Source organism: Neopelma chrysocephalum, unplaced genomic scaffold, assembly GCF_003984885.1.
Source record: "Neopelma chrysocephalum unplaced genomic scaffold, ASM398488v2 Primary Assembly neopelma1_124, whole genome shotgun sequence".
NCBI classification, from domain to species: domain Eukaryota; kingdom Metazoa; phylum Chordata; class Aves; order Passeriformes; family Pipridae; genus Neopelma; species Neopelma chrysocephalum.
The window spans coordinates 936,613-950,861 of record NW_020897786.1 but is presented as its reverse complement, the minus strand read 5'-3'; the positions used below and the strand labels follow the sequence as shown (position 1 = coordinate 950,861).

Sequence of the window (14,249 nt, the reverse complement as noted above, 5' to 3'; positions counted from 1 at the left end):
CTCTGTGGGCTCTTGCTGGGTGTTTACATGTGAGCACCACTCTGCTTGATGAAACAGGCACAGGTGGCTCCCTGTCAGCATCTGTGTGACACCAAGCCAAGCAAAATCATCCCTGAAATACAGAGATGTGCAAAAACCCAGCACATGCTGACCATACTCCCACCAGACCACCACCACACTTCAACCAAGGACACTTCAACCCTGCCACCCTTGGGGCTGCAATCCAAATCCCATCATTATTTTACCGAGGATGAAAGGGAAGTTAAACAAGAAAATGGAGAGAGTCAGCTTGCCCAGAAAGCCTCTGAGATGTCAAGGTTCAAGTCGCAGGTCTACAGGCAGATGCAGGTATTTCCAAGAGATGATCTGTGTTTTCCAAAGCCCTCTTCCAGCCACACCACCAGGAGGTCCCTTGAGCTGGGAGTTGCTTCATTCAGGAGTGAGTGTGCCTAGACAGTGCTGACTCAAAGAGCGGAGCAAACAGAAAACTCATGCCCTGTGAAGGTGTTCATGAATGGCTTCCTCTGTTCCTCACTCTCCAGCTCAAATCCTTCTCAGCAGCACAGGAATCTGCGTGCAAAATTCCCTCCTGGTTAAATGCAGAAGCAGCCAACATTATAGAGAATTAGGCAGCATAATAAATGGATTTATATCTTTTAAAAATGCTGTGAAACAAGGAACTGCACCAGAGCCCAAAGACCACCTTCATGCCTCGAAGGTGAACAAACCAAAAAGACCAAGTGTGACACCAGCCAGATTTTGTAACAATTTATATCAGAATAATTAATTTGGATTTCTACCAAATTAATTGTTGGTAGAAAGCAGGTAACTCAGCAGTGTCCTGGTGCAGCACAGTTTTCTGCAGAGTTCCCCAGCAACTTGTCTTCTGGCTCCTGCAGCCAAAGAGACAAGAGGGGTTTGCAGGTACCCCACCACGGGTCTCACTCGAGCTGGTGCATCCCTGCTATGGGCTTACTCCCTGCTTCTTCCTTGCCAAACTAAGCTGGAAGAATCTTCCAGGTGGATATATCAACATGGAGATATGCTCTGAGACCAAGAGCCTGTTTATTGAAAAGCTATTGAAGAACATCAGCAACTTCTAGCTGCTGCTGCTCTGTGCCTGTCACAGAACAGTGTGTAATCCAGTTCCTTCTAGCCAAGCTCCACAGTTAAACACATGCTGAAGCAGTTTTCTTATGTAAAGAAACATTCCCAAATCAGACTGCTAGTCTGGATTAATGTCGGCCAGCTACAGATGAACTACAATGAGTCATCCCCCAGAGACATCAGGTCCCCTAAAATAGCAACAGCAACCGAATGCGTAGAAAGGCTGGAATATTTGGACTGAAGGCTCTGATCACAATGCTTTACATAAGCTGGCAAACGCACCACCCTTCCCAGGCTGAAAGGAGGATTCACCTCAGGCCAGGGCACTTCCACAGTTCCGTCTCACACGCTGGGAAGTGTGGCCGAGACATTCCCTGATGCCACACAGCAGCAAACTGGATTGTTTGGGATTTTTTTTTAATACAATGAAACTATTTAAGGACGAGTCCAGAGATGCTGGAATCAATCAATATAGTCAGAAAAGCGGTGGAATCAGCCGGTGCTTCAGAGGTTTGCACGGGGAAAGGCAACAGACCTGGCTCAGGACCACAGAGGCTTTGTGTCGACCAGCAGCAGGAAGACTTGAACACAAGGAATGACACGGGCCATTTTCCCGGAGGTCTGGCACAGGCTGGAATGCAGGTGTTCTCCTCCATACCCCTTCTTGCTGTGTGAGGAGGACGGAGATAGAGAAGGGACAACATCCTGGAAGAATCATGAGGAGACAGCCTGGGATGTGCCTTTGTGTTGAATTGGGGTCCTGCCACCTCTCTGTAGGGAAGACAAGGGGGAGGTGAGGATTGTCAGGAGCCTGAGGGAGCCAAGAGGCCTTAGTTGCCCCAATCAACCTCCCCTGGGACTTCCACCCACGACCTCCATTTAAGCTGAGGTCCAGGCAATTAATTTTTCCTGAGCTCTCCTGTGGGTGTACCTACTCTAGGTATTCCCAGACTGATCTTGCACTTCACTTGGTGTCTTTTGTTCACTTGGTGACACCTGGGCTGTTGGTGCCACCCCTGTGCTCTTCCTGCCTGGCTGTGGGGGGTACACCCACCTTTTAAGGCTGTTCCCTGGCCTATACTGTGCCTGTCTTTGGTTCCTGGCCCACGTTCCCTGAGGTAGACAGGTGATCTTTGCTGTTCTACAGGGCTGGAGAAGAAGGATGCAGTTCTGTGTAGGTGTTAAGCTCATGGCAACACCATCTGGCTCTCTTTGGCCCCATTTCTGATGGAGCCCAGTTTCTCTATCTCAAGGTGACCCTTAGTCCCCTCACTGCCTTCCCCTCTTTGAGATCCCCTATTAATTTTCACTAATCTCATAAAATTCCCTCAATCCCATTTAGAACCAAACCTAACTGTGGTCTCCTCCTGCTGCCTGGCCTCCCCACAACTTTTCCACCCCCATGTCACCCCCAAAAACTTCACTGGAACCTCACAGCCTCCTTCAACCTTGGAGAGCACCTCCCTCCATCCCTCTCCAGCCCCACTGAACCCTTCCATGTCCTCCCAGCTCTTCTCCTTTCACCATCAGTCCCTCACTTTGTGCTGGTGCTTTTCTAACCTTTGACAACAAGTTCCTTGATATTTTTTTTCTACAAAATGCTTTCTTCCTGTTGATCCCATTCTCTCTGCACTGCTCATGTGAGGAACAATGCTTTAAATTCCTCACCAGACCTTTCTATGATCATGTCCTCCTCAAGCAGAGTAATTTTTCCTCTTGTATGATGGGGCCATCTCCCTTGTCATGCTTTCTTTTGTACCATTTGTTTAATTTCCTGCTTGCTCCCATGCCTGTGGCTTGTCTTGCAGCGCTCCCGATAGCTTGCAGTTTTCTAGGACAACAGGTTTTTAATAATTTGATGGACTTGGTTCCCATGTAGGTTTGTGCTGACAATTAGATGGGAAAGACCTGAGCTTAAGGTCTTTATTTGACTTGGGGATTGCTGAGGAAAGCAGAGCTGAAGAGAGGAGGCAAAATTAAACAGAGTGCATCTGAGGTTAAGGCTTTCCTAGGAAAAGCCAAGTGCCGTATGGAAAGCATCTCTGCAACACTTCACTGTGAGGCTCCATCATGGGATAAAGCCCCTTTTTTTTGTACAGTCCAATGAATATTTCATCTGCCACATATAAAATATCCCTGGAAAACTGTGCAAGGGCTGATTTATATTTGGTATTGCTCATAAAAATACACAACACCAACAGAAGACACCCAAACCCAAGGTGGATCCAAAGCATGTAGTGGTGCTGGTTTCAAACAGACAGAGAGTCTAATTAGGTTAGATCTAGCGTGGAAAGGCCCTGGCACAGGTTGCCCAGAGAAGCTGTGGCTGCTCCATCCCTAGAAGTGTCCAAGGCCAGGTTGGACGGGGCTTGGAGCAACCTGGTCTGGTGGAAGGTGTCCCTGCCCATGGCAGAGGGCTGGAATTAAATGATCTTTAAGATCTCTTCCAGCTCAAACCATTCTGTGAGCCTATGAAAGCAGCATGGGTGAAATACGTGTTAAATCATTCATCTCCTCAAACTCCAAATCAGGCTGCTGAGGTTCCCTGAGGGCAGGAAGCACGGCCAGGGGTGGGAGGGGGACTCTAAACCTTGAGGGCTGGGGGTCAAATGACCCTCGGTGAGGAGCTGCAGGGGTTTGGGGGATTTCTTTGAAAGGGGAGAGGCGGCTGTGGGGTGCGAGAGGCGGCCCTGTGATGAGGGGGCAGTCGGGGGAGGCCGTGAGGGCGGGCCCGAGCTGCCATTTCGCGGCCGCCCGTCCCCCGTTGCCGGGCGGTGCCGCCGCCTCCCTCAGGCTGCGAGTGCGACATGGCGGCGGCGCGGGCGCTGCTGCGGCTGCTGCTCCCGCCGCTGCTGCTCCTGGTGCTGCCGGGCCCGGCGGGCGCCGTGTGGCCGCAGCCCCAGGCCCAGCACTCCCCGCCCGGCGGCGGTCGGTGCCCGCTGCCTCCCGGCCAATTCCGCTTCGCCGCCGCGGACGGCTCGGCCGTGGGGCCGGGCTGCGATGTGCTGGACTCCGCCTTCCAGCGGTACCGGGCGCTGCTCTTCGCCCGCCCGACCGGTGAGGCGGGGTGGGGGTGACCCTTTCCTCCGTGGCTTTATTCTTAACACCTACCAAACCCGCGTTTATTTTGGGGTCAAACCACGGGGTTTGGGCGTCCGCCTGCCTCCCCTCAGTCCGGCGGGGACTGGTGGGGCGGGAAGGTGAGGCTGGGTGTGACGGCGAGCTGGCCTGGGGGAGTCTGGTGGCAAAGGGCAGCGGTGCGTTGGGATGTGGAGGGCAATGCCACAAATTGCAGTTGACAGAATCTGACCCAGTTGGCACAGCGAGCACTAGTTATCTTCATTTCCTTCCAGGGTTTAAGCTCTTGCTCTCGAGAGTTTCCTCCATCTCATTTTTTATCTCCTCTGGACAGTGTTTCACCTCCCCATTGCTTCATTTCGCTTCCTTCTCTTGTGGCTGCAGGGAGAGCCACTGCCGGTCTTGCAACCGCTCTTGCGCCAGGGTTGCTTGTAGGTCTTGGCTCTTTCTGTTCCTAGCAGCTCTTGCTGTCCCCTGTGAGGCTTTACCTTGAGGAACGACTTGCTGCATCGTGTGTGTTCTTCCAAGTATATGTTCCTGCCATGGAGCTCATCTGCCAAAGCAGAGCTGCTAAACGTCCCGAGGCAGTGTGGCTTTTCTGCCAGAGAGGGATTAGCTCTTGGATTCATCCTGAAATTATAGGGTAAGATGAGGAAAGGCAAAAGCTTGGAGAGCCGGAGTTTGCTTTGGGACAGGTTCTAAAGGTTTCTTGCACCCAGGCGTCTTAGTGATAGCACCCATGGCATGTCAGGGATGAGCTGCAGGAAATTTCCTGGCAGTGGAGCTGGCATGCATGGATGCTCAGTGGCTGCGTGGGTCTGCTGCAGCCTGAAGTGCTATATCCAGGGAATATGAAGTGCTTCATTCATCAGAAAGAGCTAGTAACTCTGCTCCCGAGTGTTTTAAATGTCAGTGTGAACTCTGTTGCTGCTGATCAAAGCAGAGAAGGGTGGTGGCGTTGGAAGCTGCTCAGCTTCTTGTTGAGCACATCGTGCTTTGAAAAAAGCAGGTTTGAAACAGAGAAGAACCATTTGGCTTATTTTATTTTTTCCACTCTCGTGAGTAGCAATAGAAATAAATTTTGGTTTGGGAGCTGAGAAGGCTCCTCTTGGCTCTCTTTTGCTGCTAGGAACTAAAAACAGCTGATCTAATTATTCATGCTCTCCTGTTCCTCTCAGAGGGGAAATGTGACCATCAAATCACTCGGAGCAACATTGTGATCACGAGATCGAGCTCACACTCATTGCTTTCCATACGCCCTGCTTTATGGTGCTCAAACTACACAAATTATTTTAAGACCTTTTTTCCCCTTTGCTTTTTTTTTTTTTGCATGGGTGGTTAGTAAGAACAGGCAATGGAAACCCTGGATGGAAGGAAATAAGTTTTATTAATAGAGAAAAGAAATGGCAGAGACCATTTTCTGTCTGCATTGGCTTCAGGGTGTAGCGGTGTTGGTTCCTGCCTGCTCCTTGGCCCAGGAGGCTGTGTTTGGGTTGGGCAGTGTCTCCCTGGGCAGGTTTAAATGTGGTGTGTGATGGTGGGACCAGTTCTGTTGGGGCTCCTCAGCAGGATGAGTATTTCCTGTGTCCCCAGGCCTGGGGGCAGCTGTTCGTGGTGAGCCGCCGCCTTCCCGAGAGGAGGGATCAGGTCTTGCTGTGCCGCTCACACATCTGTGAGGTTGCCTTGGCTACCAGCTTGTCTGCAACCAGCTCAAAACAGAGGGCTAGCTTCGAGCTGTTTTCCTTCTCTCTGCAGAGGTTTCGTCATTCCTTCATGGAGAAATCCGGGGTTCGTGGCTCCTGCGAGTTGTGGAGCAGGGGCTCCCTGCATTTCAACCACACGCTGGCAGTGCCACAGTCTCCCTGGGGTCTCCTTGGTGCTTTGGCTCACTCCAAGCCAAGCTCTTTTATTTTTGGTGACTGCTTGGAGCATTGGCTGTGCCCAGGAATGCTGTGGGGGTGTAGGCATGGAGCTTGGCTGGGATGAGCCGGGTCCCACCCTGCTGCCCCACACTCCTCTTGGCCACAGAATGCTGTGACTAATCCCATGCGTCCCAGAGAAGGTTGAACACCTTCCTTTGGAGTTGAGGGAGTGACTTCAGTGAGAAATCAGGCCTGTGCATCCTTTGAAGCTGTCATTCAGTTTGGGAAGTGTGGCCGGAGCTCCTGTTTAGGGTCTGAATGTGATCAGGTTTATTTCTCCAGCCACTGCACCTGGGCCCTGCTCTGCAGAAGGTGAAGTTGTTCAGGAGCTTTTCTGTTCTGGGTGAGACCTTTTGGTTGCCTCTAACTCAGCAGATTCATTCTGCACCTTTTTTACAGGGTTTCTTTGCAAAGGGCAGGAAAGAGCACTTGGGCTTGTACTTTGTTCCCAATGCTGGGAGAGTTTCGAAACATGAAGCTCTTTACCCTCATGGAGAAGCTTTGACTAGTTATGGCTGTAGCTTAGAGCCAGGGCTGGTGTCCAGGAAGCCTTGGGGGCTGCTGCTGGTCCATTCTCTGATGTCTCTTCTCTCTTGTGAAGCTTCCCTGAGAAGCCTCCCCTGGGGGTCTCCTCACTAGCAGACCTTCTCCATGCGGAAGACTGGGATCAGCTCATGTGCTCCTGGTTGGCTCGATTGAAATTAGCCCCTGCTGAACATCCCTGTGCTTGTTTTGGGGTGCAGGAGGGGGTCCCCATTTCTGCCACGTGTGTTGAAAGTCCATGTACTCCTGTGCCTCTGTTGCTGGCTGAGCTGGGAGGATGGTGGTGGGCTTGGAAGCAAGGAGAAGAGCTAGGATGGGGTTGATATCTGTGTCGTTTGCAGAGAATGAACCACCCTGGGGGACACCCTGCACTCAACTCCTCGTCTACGTTGCCACACCAGGCTGTGATGGGTTTCCCAACCTGGACTCCAAGGAGAGCTGTAAGTGTTGGGGTTGGGAGTGGGAGGGAGTGACTGGAGCGGGAATGTGGCTGCTTCTGTGCCCATCAGTGGGAAATAGCACTGTGCAGCAGTTATACCCCCACTTTTGGGGAGGCACCAACACTTCTCTGTTATTGAGAACCTGGGGCAGGGAGGGGAGAGGTTTAAAACAGCAAAAGAAAACCAGAATTTGGTTCTCTGGGATCTCAGGGTGCAGTGCTGTGCCTGACCCCTGCCTAGTGCTGGGGCTCTCGTGGCAGTGGGGCCTGATGCCAGCACAGCCCCTGATGCTGTGTTCCAGATAAGCTGATCGTGTCCAAGGGCTCCATGCTGCTCTCTGCTGAGGCCATCTGGGGAGTTCTCCGAGGTGAGCTGTGCTTCCAGTGGGGCATTCCCGCTTTCCCTGCCTCGGGCCTGTGGGGATGCCTCTCTGTGCCTCTCTCTTTCCATGGACTTCTTTGTTAATTGAGCTCTGCTCCTTTGAGGGAGTCTGTGCTGAGGAAGGGGCTGTGTGTGGTTTTCCTGCAGGCCTGGAGACGTTCAGCCAGCTCGTTGGGAGAGACGAGAACGGCACGGTGAGTCCTGGCCTCATCTCCTGCGGGCAGGCGGCTCTCCATAGTGCTCCTGCCTCCATGGGGACAGGCTGAGGGTTGCTGGGATGCTCGGGATGAGGGGGTACCAGCAGTGTGGCACAGCCTTGCCAAGGGCCACGTGGAGATTCATTGATCCAGCCAAATCCCTGCCTTCTGAGTGGGTGAAGAAGAGCTGCAGCTCTTTCTGGCCAGCTGGCACTCTGGGCAGTGAGGGCAGCCCTGTCCATGCAGCCCCGGGGACAACAGTGACCCTGATTGCCTCCTGCTAAGGGCTGTTTGCCCAGTGTCCTGCTCATGTGTTGCTCATGTTTTCCACGTGCAGTACTACATCAATGAGACAGAAATTGTGGACTTTCCCCGCTTCCCTCACCGGGGACTGTTGCTGGACACCTCTCGTCACTACCTGCCCCTGAGAGCCATCCTGGAAACTCTGGTAGGGCGCCTGTGCTGGGAGACAGGGTGGTTTAATTGTGTGTCCTGTCCTCTGTGACCACTGAGGGTTTTTTGTGCTGCCTTGTGTGGGTGATTTCTCAGCTCCCTTTGTAGAAGAAGAAAACTGAGATGTCTTGGGTTCCTGCAGTCCAAGTTACTGTCTGAGGCTGGGTTGTTTCTAAGGTGAGGGAAAACACTGGCAAAGGTGGGTGGTGCTTCTGTGCTCATCCCAAGCAGAATTAAACTTCCGGGTCTCCACTACTGGCTCAATTATAGAGAGAACAGGGATTTTACGGTAAGCAGAAGTACTCCTGTCCCTCTGCAGCTCTTTGTGGTGCTGTTGTGTTTCAAGAGAGGTGTCTGAATCTCTCTTCAATCCTGGGGAGCATTTAGGAACTCTGCCTTGTCCTTTTGGAGCATGGGGACCTTGTACCCTTTCTGTGGCAAGCTGGGTGACTTTTCAGAAGGGACAGGGCACGTTCATCTTTGTTCCTGTTCCTTCCCAGGACGTCATGGCTTACAACAAGTTCAACGTCTTTCACTGGCACATTGTGGATGACCCGTCTTTCCCCTATGAGAGCTCCACATTCCCAGAGCTCAGCAAGAAGGTAACCCTCCCCGATCTCCATGTACCAGCCCAGGTGAGCAGATCCCTCCCTCTGCTCCTGAGCGAGGCACTGAGCATTCCTGTGTTCCCAGGGAGCCTTCAATGCCATGACCCACGTGTACACTGCCAGCGACGTGCACACCGTGATCGAGTACGCCCGGCTGCGTGGCATCAGGGTCATCCCAGAGTTTGACACTCCCGGCCACACCCTCTCCTGGGGTCCAGGTGAGGGGCAGACCCTACCTGCTGCTGCTGTGAGGAGAGTTGGGATTGTTCCAGGGGCAGGGTTGGGATATATAACCTCGATCCTAAAAGCTGGGTGTGGGGAGCCATGTCCCACAGACTGGCTTTGAGGAGGAGCAAACCATCGTTTGGGACCCGATGGTCCATCTTCTGGAACAAAATCCAAAAGAAAAACATTTCCGCCTCTTCTTGTGTCCAAGGTGAGCGATTTTGGGGTTTTTCAGGGGACATCTGCTCTGCCAGAATCATCGTGGATATTGCAAGGATCTTGTGTTTAACTGGGGGTGCAGCTGACCGAGCTTCCTCACTCTGCACAGCTGTACCCCAGTCCTGTCACAGCACTCTCTGCTGCAAGGACTGCAGAGTCTCCTCTTCCATGTCTGGAAGTGCAAGAAGCTCCAGGAAAACATTCCATTGTCTTTCTCTTCGTTCTTCTGCTTCCAAATCCCATGGCCTGTGCTGGAGTTCGCCCTGTGCTTCTGGTCACAGCCAGAGCTGTGGCTGGCCCTGCTTTCCTGTCCCATGGAAGGCCCTGGGCCGTGCTGAGGAGGATCAGGGGTGTTGTAGGCAGTGACATGGCCACGTTTTGACCTTTCCTCACCATCCTGCACTTGTTATCATCCAGGTGCTCCAGGCCTCCTGACTCCCTGCTATGTGGTCCAGGAGCCTTCTGGAACCTACGGGCCCATCAACCCCATCCTTAACAGCAGCTACGAGTTTGTGACCAGTTTGTTCCGAGAGGTCAGCTCTGTGTTCCCAGACTTCTTCCTCCACCTCGGTGGTGATGAGGTGGATTTCACGTGCTGGTGAGTGTGAGATCAGTCTGGATGGGGATTGGGGTGAAGTATCTGGGACTGAAGTCCAAGCCCATCACTTCTGGGTCATGATCTTTGGTGTCCTGCTCCCCCGGGCCAGGGGGAGTGGAGGTACATGGGGTTTCTGTGCTTAGGATGATACTGGATTTAAGGAGCTGGTGGTCCTGGTGCAGCCACAGCTCTGGGAATGCCTGGGCAAGCCTTGGACCAATGTGGGAAGGACTTGACCGTGTCTTGGCCTTACTCCAGAGTTCAGATTGTGATGCTTTTATTCTCTTCTCTTTGGTACACAGGAGATCCAATCCAAAAATTCGTGCTTTTATGACGGAGATGGGCTTCGGTGACGATTACAAAAAATTAGAGTCTTTGTACATCCAGAGGTAGGAACAGGGGCATCTGGGGCCTGCAGCTGCACTGTGTGACCAGCACAAATGTCTTCTGCTGTCTTAGGGACGCCAGATCTCCTTTTCAGGAGAATCGCCATTGGGCATGTCTCCCTGACCCCAAAGGAAGCATTTTACTGGGAGATTGACCACAAAAAAGCCTGGGACTGAAGAGAAAGAAGCCCCACAAGGGGCTGTGCTCTCTCCCTTCTCCTTCAGAAGTACCTTCACATCCAGCTGTGGATGTTGGGAATATCTGTGCTGCTCCTGTAACCACCCAAGAGAGGGTCACGGGGATCACCAAAAACTCAGTACTTTTTCCTCTGCAGGCTTCTGGAAATTGTCTCTTCCCTCGGCAAAGGTTACATCGTGTGGCAGGAGGTCTTTGACAACGATGTGAAGGTGAGAGCTGCCTGTGCTGGGGTGAACAGTGTCAGCACCCCAGTCAGACACTGGTGTGCTCTGGGGGGGCTGTACTGGGGCTGGTGGTGGTTACTCTGTTATGGATCTGGAGTTGATCCTCAGATGGTGCTACCAGTGAGGTGCTCTCATGGTGGTTTTGTCACACTGCTGCCAATGCTCTCCTCCCTCCAGGTTCTTCTGTGTGCACCTGCAAGAGGCAGGTTTTAACCCTGCCCAGGACACTCTGCAAATGACCTTATCCCTCCCTCTATTGCTCCCACAAACCAGATGGGAGGTGGCTCAAAAATCAAGCCCAGGCCGAGTCTGCCTCAGTTTCCCTTTGGGGGTGTGGATGGGGTCAGGGCACTCTGGTTGCAGGGGCAGGTGATGTTCTTGTCACCACACTGATCCCCTGCACATTGTTTACCTGTGCTCAGTTGAGGCCGGACACCATCATCCATGTGTGGAAGGAGAACATCCTCACGCCGTACAAGGAGGAGATGGCCAATGTCACCAGGGCTGGCTACCATGCCCTGCTCTCTGCACCCTGGTACCTCAACCGCATCTCCTACGGGCAGGACTGGATGGAAGCCTACAGGGTGGAGCCCTTGGACTTCAGAGGTGTGTCCCTTGTGTCCCCTTCCCGTGTGGCAGCTGGCTGGCACTCGGAGGTGGTGCCAGGGCTGGATGTCTGGCTAATGCCTCACCTGGGTGCTGTCCCTCTGCAGGCAGCCCTGAGCAGAAGGCCCTGGTGATCGGTGGCGAGGCCTGTATGTGGGGTGAATACGTGGATGTCACCAACCTGACCCCCAGGCTCTGGTAAGAGAGGCCATGGGGAGGTCACTTGGATCTTGTCAGGCCGGGCTCATGTCCCTTTCCTTCACCACCGAGCATCACATGCTGAACTCGCGGGTTTGGTCTGTGTGTGGTGCCTGTCCCTGTCTCCTGCAGCACCTCTGTGCTGGGAACAGCTTCACGAGGCTGAAATGAGGGTTTGTGAGGCTGTAACATGCCCTGTACAACCTGCTGCTGCAACCAGGATGTGTTTAATACTGGTATGTCCTGTTGCCCTCGTCCACTCCTGATCCACATGTGTCCAGGAGCGGATCTTTGCATACACAGAAACCTTTGTGTGTGGGAGGACACTGGTCAAGAAAGTGTTTGGGAGCTCAGGGCTTTGTGTGAGAAGCTTTTGAGCTCCCCCTGACCTGACTGCTTGTCCCTCATCCTCAAGGCCGAGAGCTGGGGCCGTAGCTGAGAGGCTGTGGAGCAACAGCACCGTCAGGAACATGGACAATGCCTACGCCCGGCTGTCGGAGTTCCGCTGCACGCTGCTCGGGTAACTGTCCTGGCACAGCTGCCACCACCTCTAGGCACAGGCCTGGGAGGGGCAGTGAGGGTGAAGGGCTTTCCCTGCTGCAAAATGACCCTTGTTCTTATGGAAAGCCCTGGTTTTCCTGCTGCTGCTGCGTGGGCAGAGCTTGCTTTGTGCAGTGCTGGAAGACAGGCCCTTGCTGCTGGCGTGGGCTGGTGGCTCTGGTGAGGAGAGGGCTTTGTGCTGAGGAAGGAGGGGGCCTGTCAGCTATTGCCACCCCTCCTGCAGCACCAGCTTCCCCGGGAAACCTGTCCTCACCATGTGCTCCCACGCATGAGCAAAAACTGAGTCTATAAGCACAGGATGAAAAACTTCTCCCTCCTTTTCACACCTGAAACTGGGCACCCGTGGCCACCCTGCTCTCCCGGAACCCCTGAAACCCGGTGGTGGGCTCTGCCTGTGCCCTCTCCCTGATGCCATCTTTCTGTTCTCTTCCCAGACGTGGTGTCCAGGCGCAGCCTCTCTACGTAGGATACTGTGAAAATGAGTTTGGTGAGGTCTGAAGGGAGAGCCCTGCTGTCCTCGGTCACTACACGCAGGAGGAATGATTTCCACCCTTCAAAAGCTGCTGTTTTGGCAAAGGGACCTCTTCCTACCCCACCTTCTGCTTTGGCTTTGTTGCAATGAACATTTTTTTGCCTTGATGTGCACTCTTGCCTCTCTTTCTATTTTTATTTCTTCAAATCTATAAATAAATGACCCCAAAGAGGAAAAAGGTGCCTTTTCCTGCTCAGCTGGGGCTTGGGAGACCATGCAAGGGTTATTGTTAGCAGGAGATGGGTAGGGCTTGCTCCAGAGATGCCAGTGGAGGAGCATCTTCCCAGCAGTTCCTGAGCTTGCAGGGTGCCTGCTCAGCTGGATAAACTGTGCTTAGTGTCTGCTGCTGTCACAGGGTTTTCTTCTGCAGTCACGCTGTGCTCTGGGTTCCTGTCCTTGTCCCTTCTCTCTCCAATGTCCAGGCAGGATGGTGGCCTGCAAACCACCACCTCTGCTGCCCCAAGCCCTGGCTGCTGCCACCTCCTCTGGCTTCTCCTCAGCAGATGACACCCTGGAGCCTCTCCAAGGAGCCCTTGCAAACCTGCTGAGGGGTGCATGGATATTGTGGAATCACTGCTCAGCCTTTCAGACTGTCACCTCTGCTCAGGATTTGGCCAGCTGACCCAACTCTCCTCCTGCTCTGTTGTCCTCAGGATAAGGAGCTCAGCTCTAGGTGTCCTCCATCCACAGGGGTTTCTTTGGATGGTGTTTTCCTTGGAGAAGAAACCAGTGATGCTGCTGTCCCATAGAACTGGGACAGGTGTGATTGTTTTCCTCTGGTGGTTGGGGTTGCCGTGCTGGAAACGGTGTTCAGCTGAAAGTAGGGAATCTCTGAGAGAAATCCTGGCTGGATGGGACTATTGCGTGTGTGTGTCTTGGTCTTAACTGAGTGAGATCCTCTGTTATGGCTGGAAACCTTTTATGGTTGAAATTTAAATTAAAAATAGTGAATTAACAGTTACTACTGCCTCCTATTTTTAAAAGTTGGATTTTTTCCCTTTTTTCTTCTCCCAGCATGGTGTGAAGTGGTACCTTGTTCGGGTGCTTTGGTCACCGCAGGGAGCTGCTACTGGTGAGCGTGGGGACAAGGAGGGCCCCGGCCCTGGGAAAGGTGCTCTGTTCCCAAGGGGGATGCTCTGTTCCCAGGGATGATGCTCTGCCCCCGCCGGCGTTGCTCTGTGTGCGCAGAGATGCTCTTCACCACCCCATCCCAACTCCCTACTTGCATCCCACTTGCTCCCCTGCCTTGCCGGGCTCCCTTTCACCCACAGCCAGGTGTGAGAGCCCACAGGGCCTGGGATGCTCCATGGGCGACCCCCCAACCCAGCACCTTCCACTGGAGCCTGGTATTGTGATCCAGGTTAAGCATCACGCCAAAATGGTCCCATTTTCCAGGGTGTCTGCACCAGCATCCCCCCAAAACCACCATGCTGGGAGTGGCTCTGTGACATTCCTACCCTTGGAAGGGCCGGGATCCCGGGAGCACCCCGCTCTCCCCACCGCGGAATCGCCGGGTGGTCCGTTCCTTCCAGAACATCTATTTTGGTCACGTAAAACTTGCTGGGGAGCAGGAACAGGGAACAGGCAGCGTGTGAATCACTCGGGGCCAACGGGTTTAAAAATAAACCCAAGCGGCAGCGAGGAGCAGCCGCCAAGCCCCCGGATTCCGGCAGGATTGTGCTCCCAGCATCCCCAACCCACCCGTGGGCGCCGGCACCGGCCAGGGGGGTTTATTGGGACACACGGGCACGTGTCTGCTTGTAAACCCGTGT

General features: G+C 53.4%; 1 protein-coding gene across 2 annotated transcripts; it reads left to right on the top strand.

Moving 5' to 3' along the window:
* Positions 1-3,701: 3,701 nt before the first annotated feature.
* HEXA (hexosaminidase subunit alpha) lies at positions 3,702-13,438 on the top strand. Of its 2 annotated transcripts, none has more exons than XM_027698069.1 (14): positions 3,702-3,726; positions 6,992-7,090; positions 7,392-7,457; positions 7,619-7,665; positions 8,006-8,116; positions 8,622-8,723; positions 8,815-8,947; positions 9,591-9,771; positions 10,074-10,160; positions 10,493-10,565; positions 11,003-11,186; positions 11,294-11,384; positions 11,800-11,904; positions 12,380-13,438. In XM_027698069.1, the coding sequence occupies exons 1-14, from the start codon at positions 3,717-3,719 to the stop codon at positions 12,441-12,443; spliced, it is 1,353 nt and encodes a 450-aa protein (XP_027553870.1). In that variant the 5' UTR covers positions 3,702-3,716; the 3' UTR covers positions 12,444-13,438. The 2 variants fall into 2 exon arrangements, with proteins under 2 accessions (XP_027553870.1, XP_027553869.1); XM_027698068.1 differs by lacking the exon at positions 3,702-3,726 and adding an exon at positions 3,900-4,164.
* Positions 13,439-14,249: the final 811 nt, after the last annotated feature.

Bases quoted from the DNA above. Each gene is read 5' to 3' on its own strand.
- HEXA (XM_027698068.1), top strand. From the start codon at position 3,915: ATGGCGGCGGCGCGGGCGCTGCTGCGGCTGCTGCTCCCGCCGCTGCTG. The intron at 8,948-9,590 runs GTGAGGGGCAGA...GTTATCATCCAG, and splicing joins CACCCTCTCCTGGGGTCCAG to GTGCTCCAGGCCTCCTGACT. The intron at 10,161-10,492 runs GTAGGAACAGGG...TTTCCTCTGCAG, and splicing joins GAGTCTTTGTACATCCAGAG to GCTTCTGGAAATTGTCTCTT.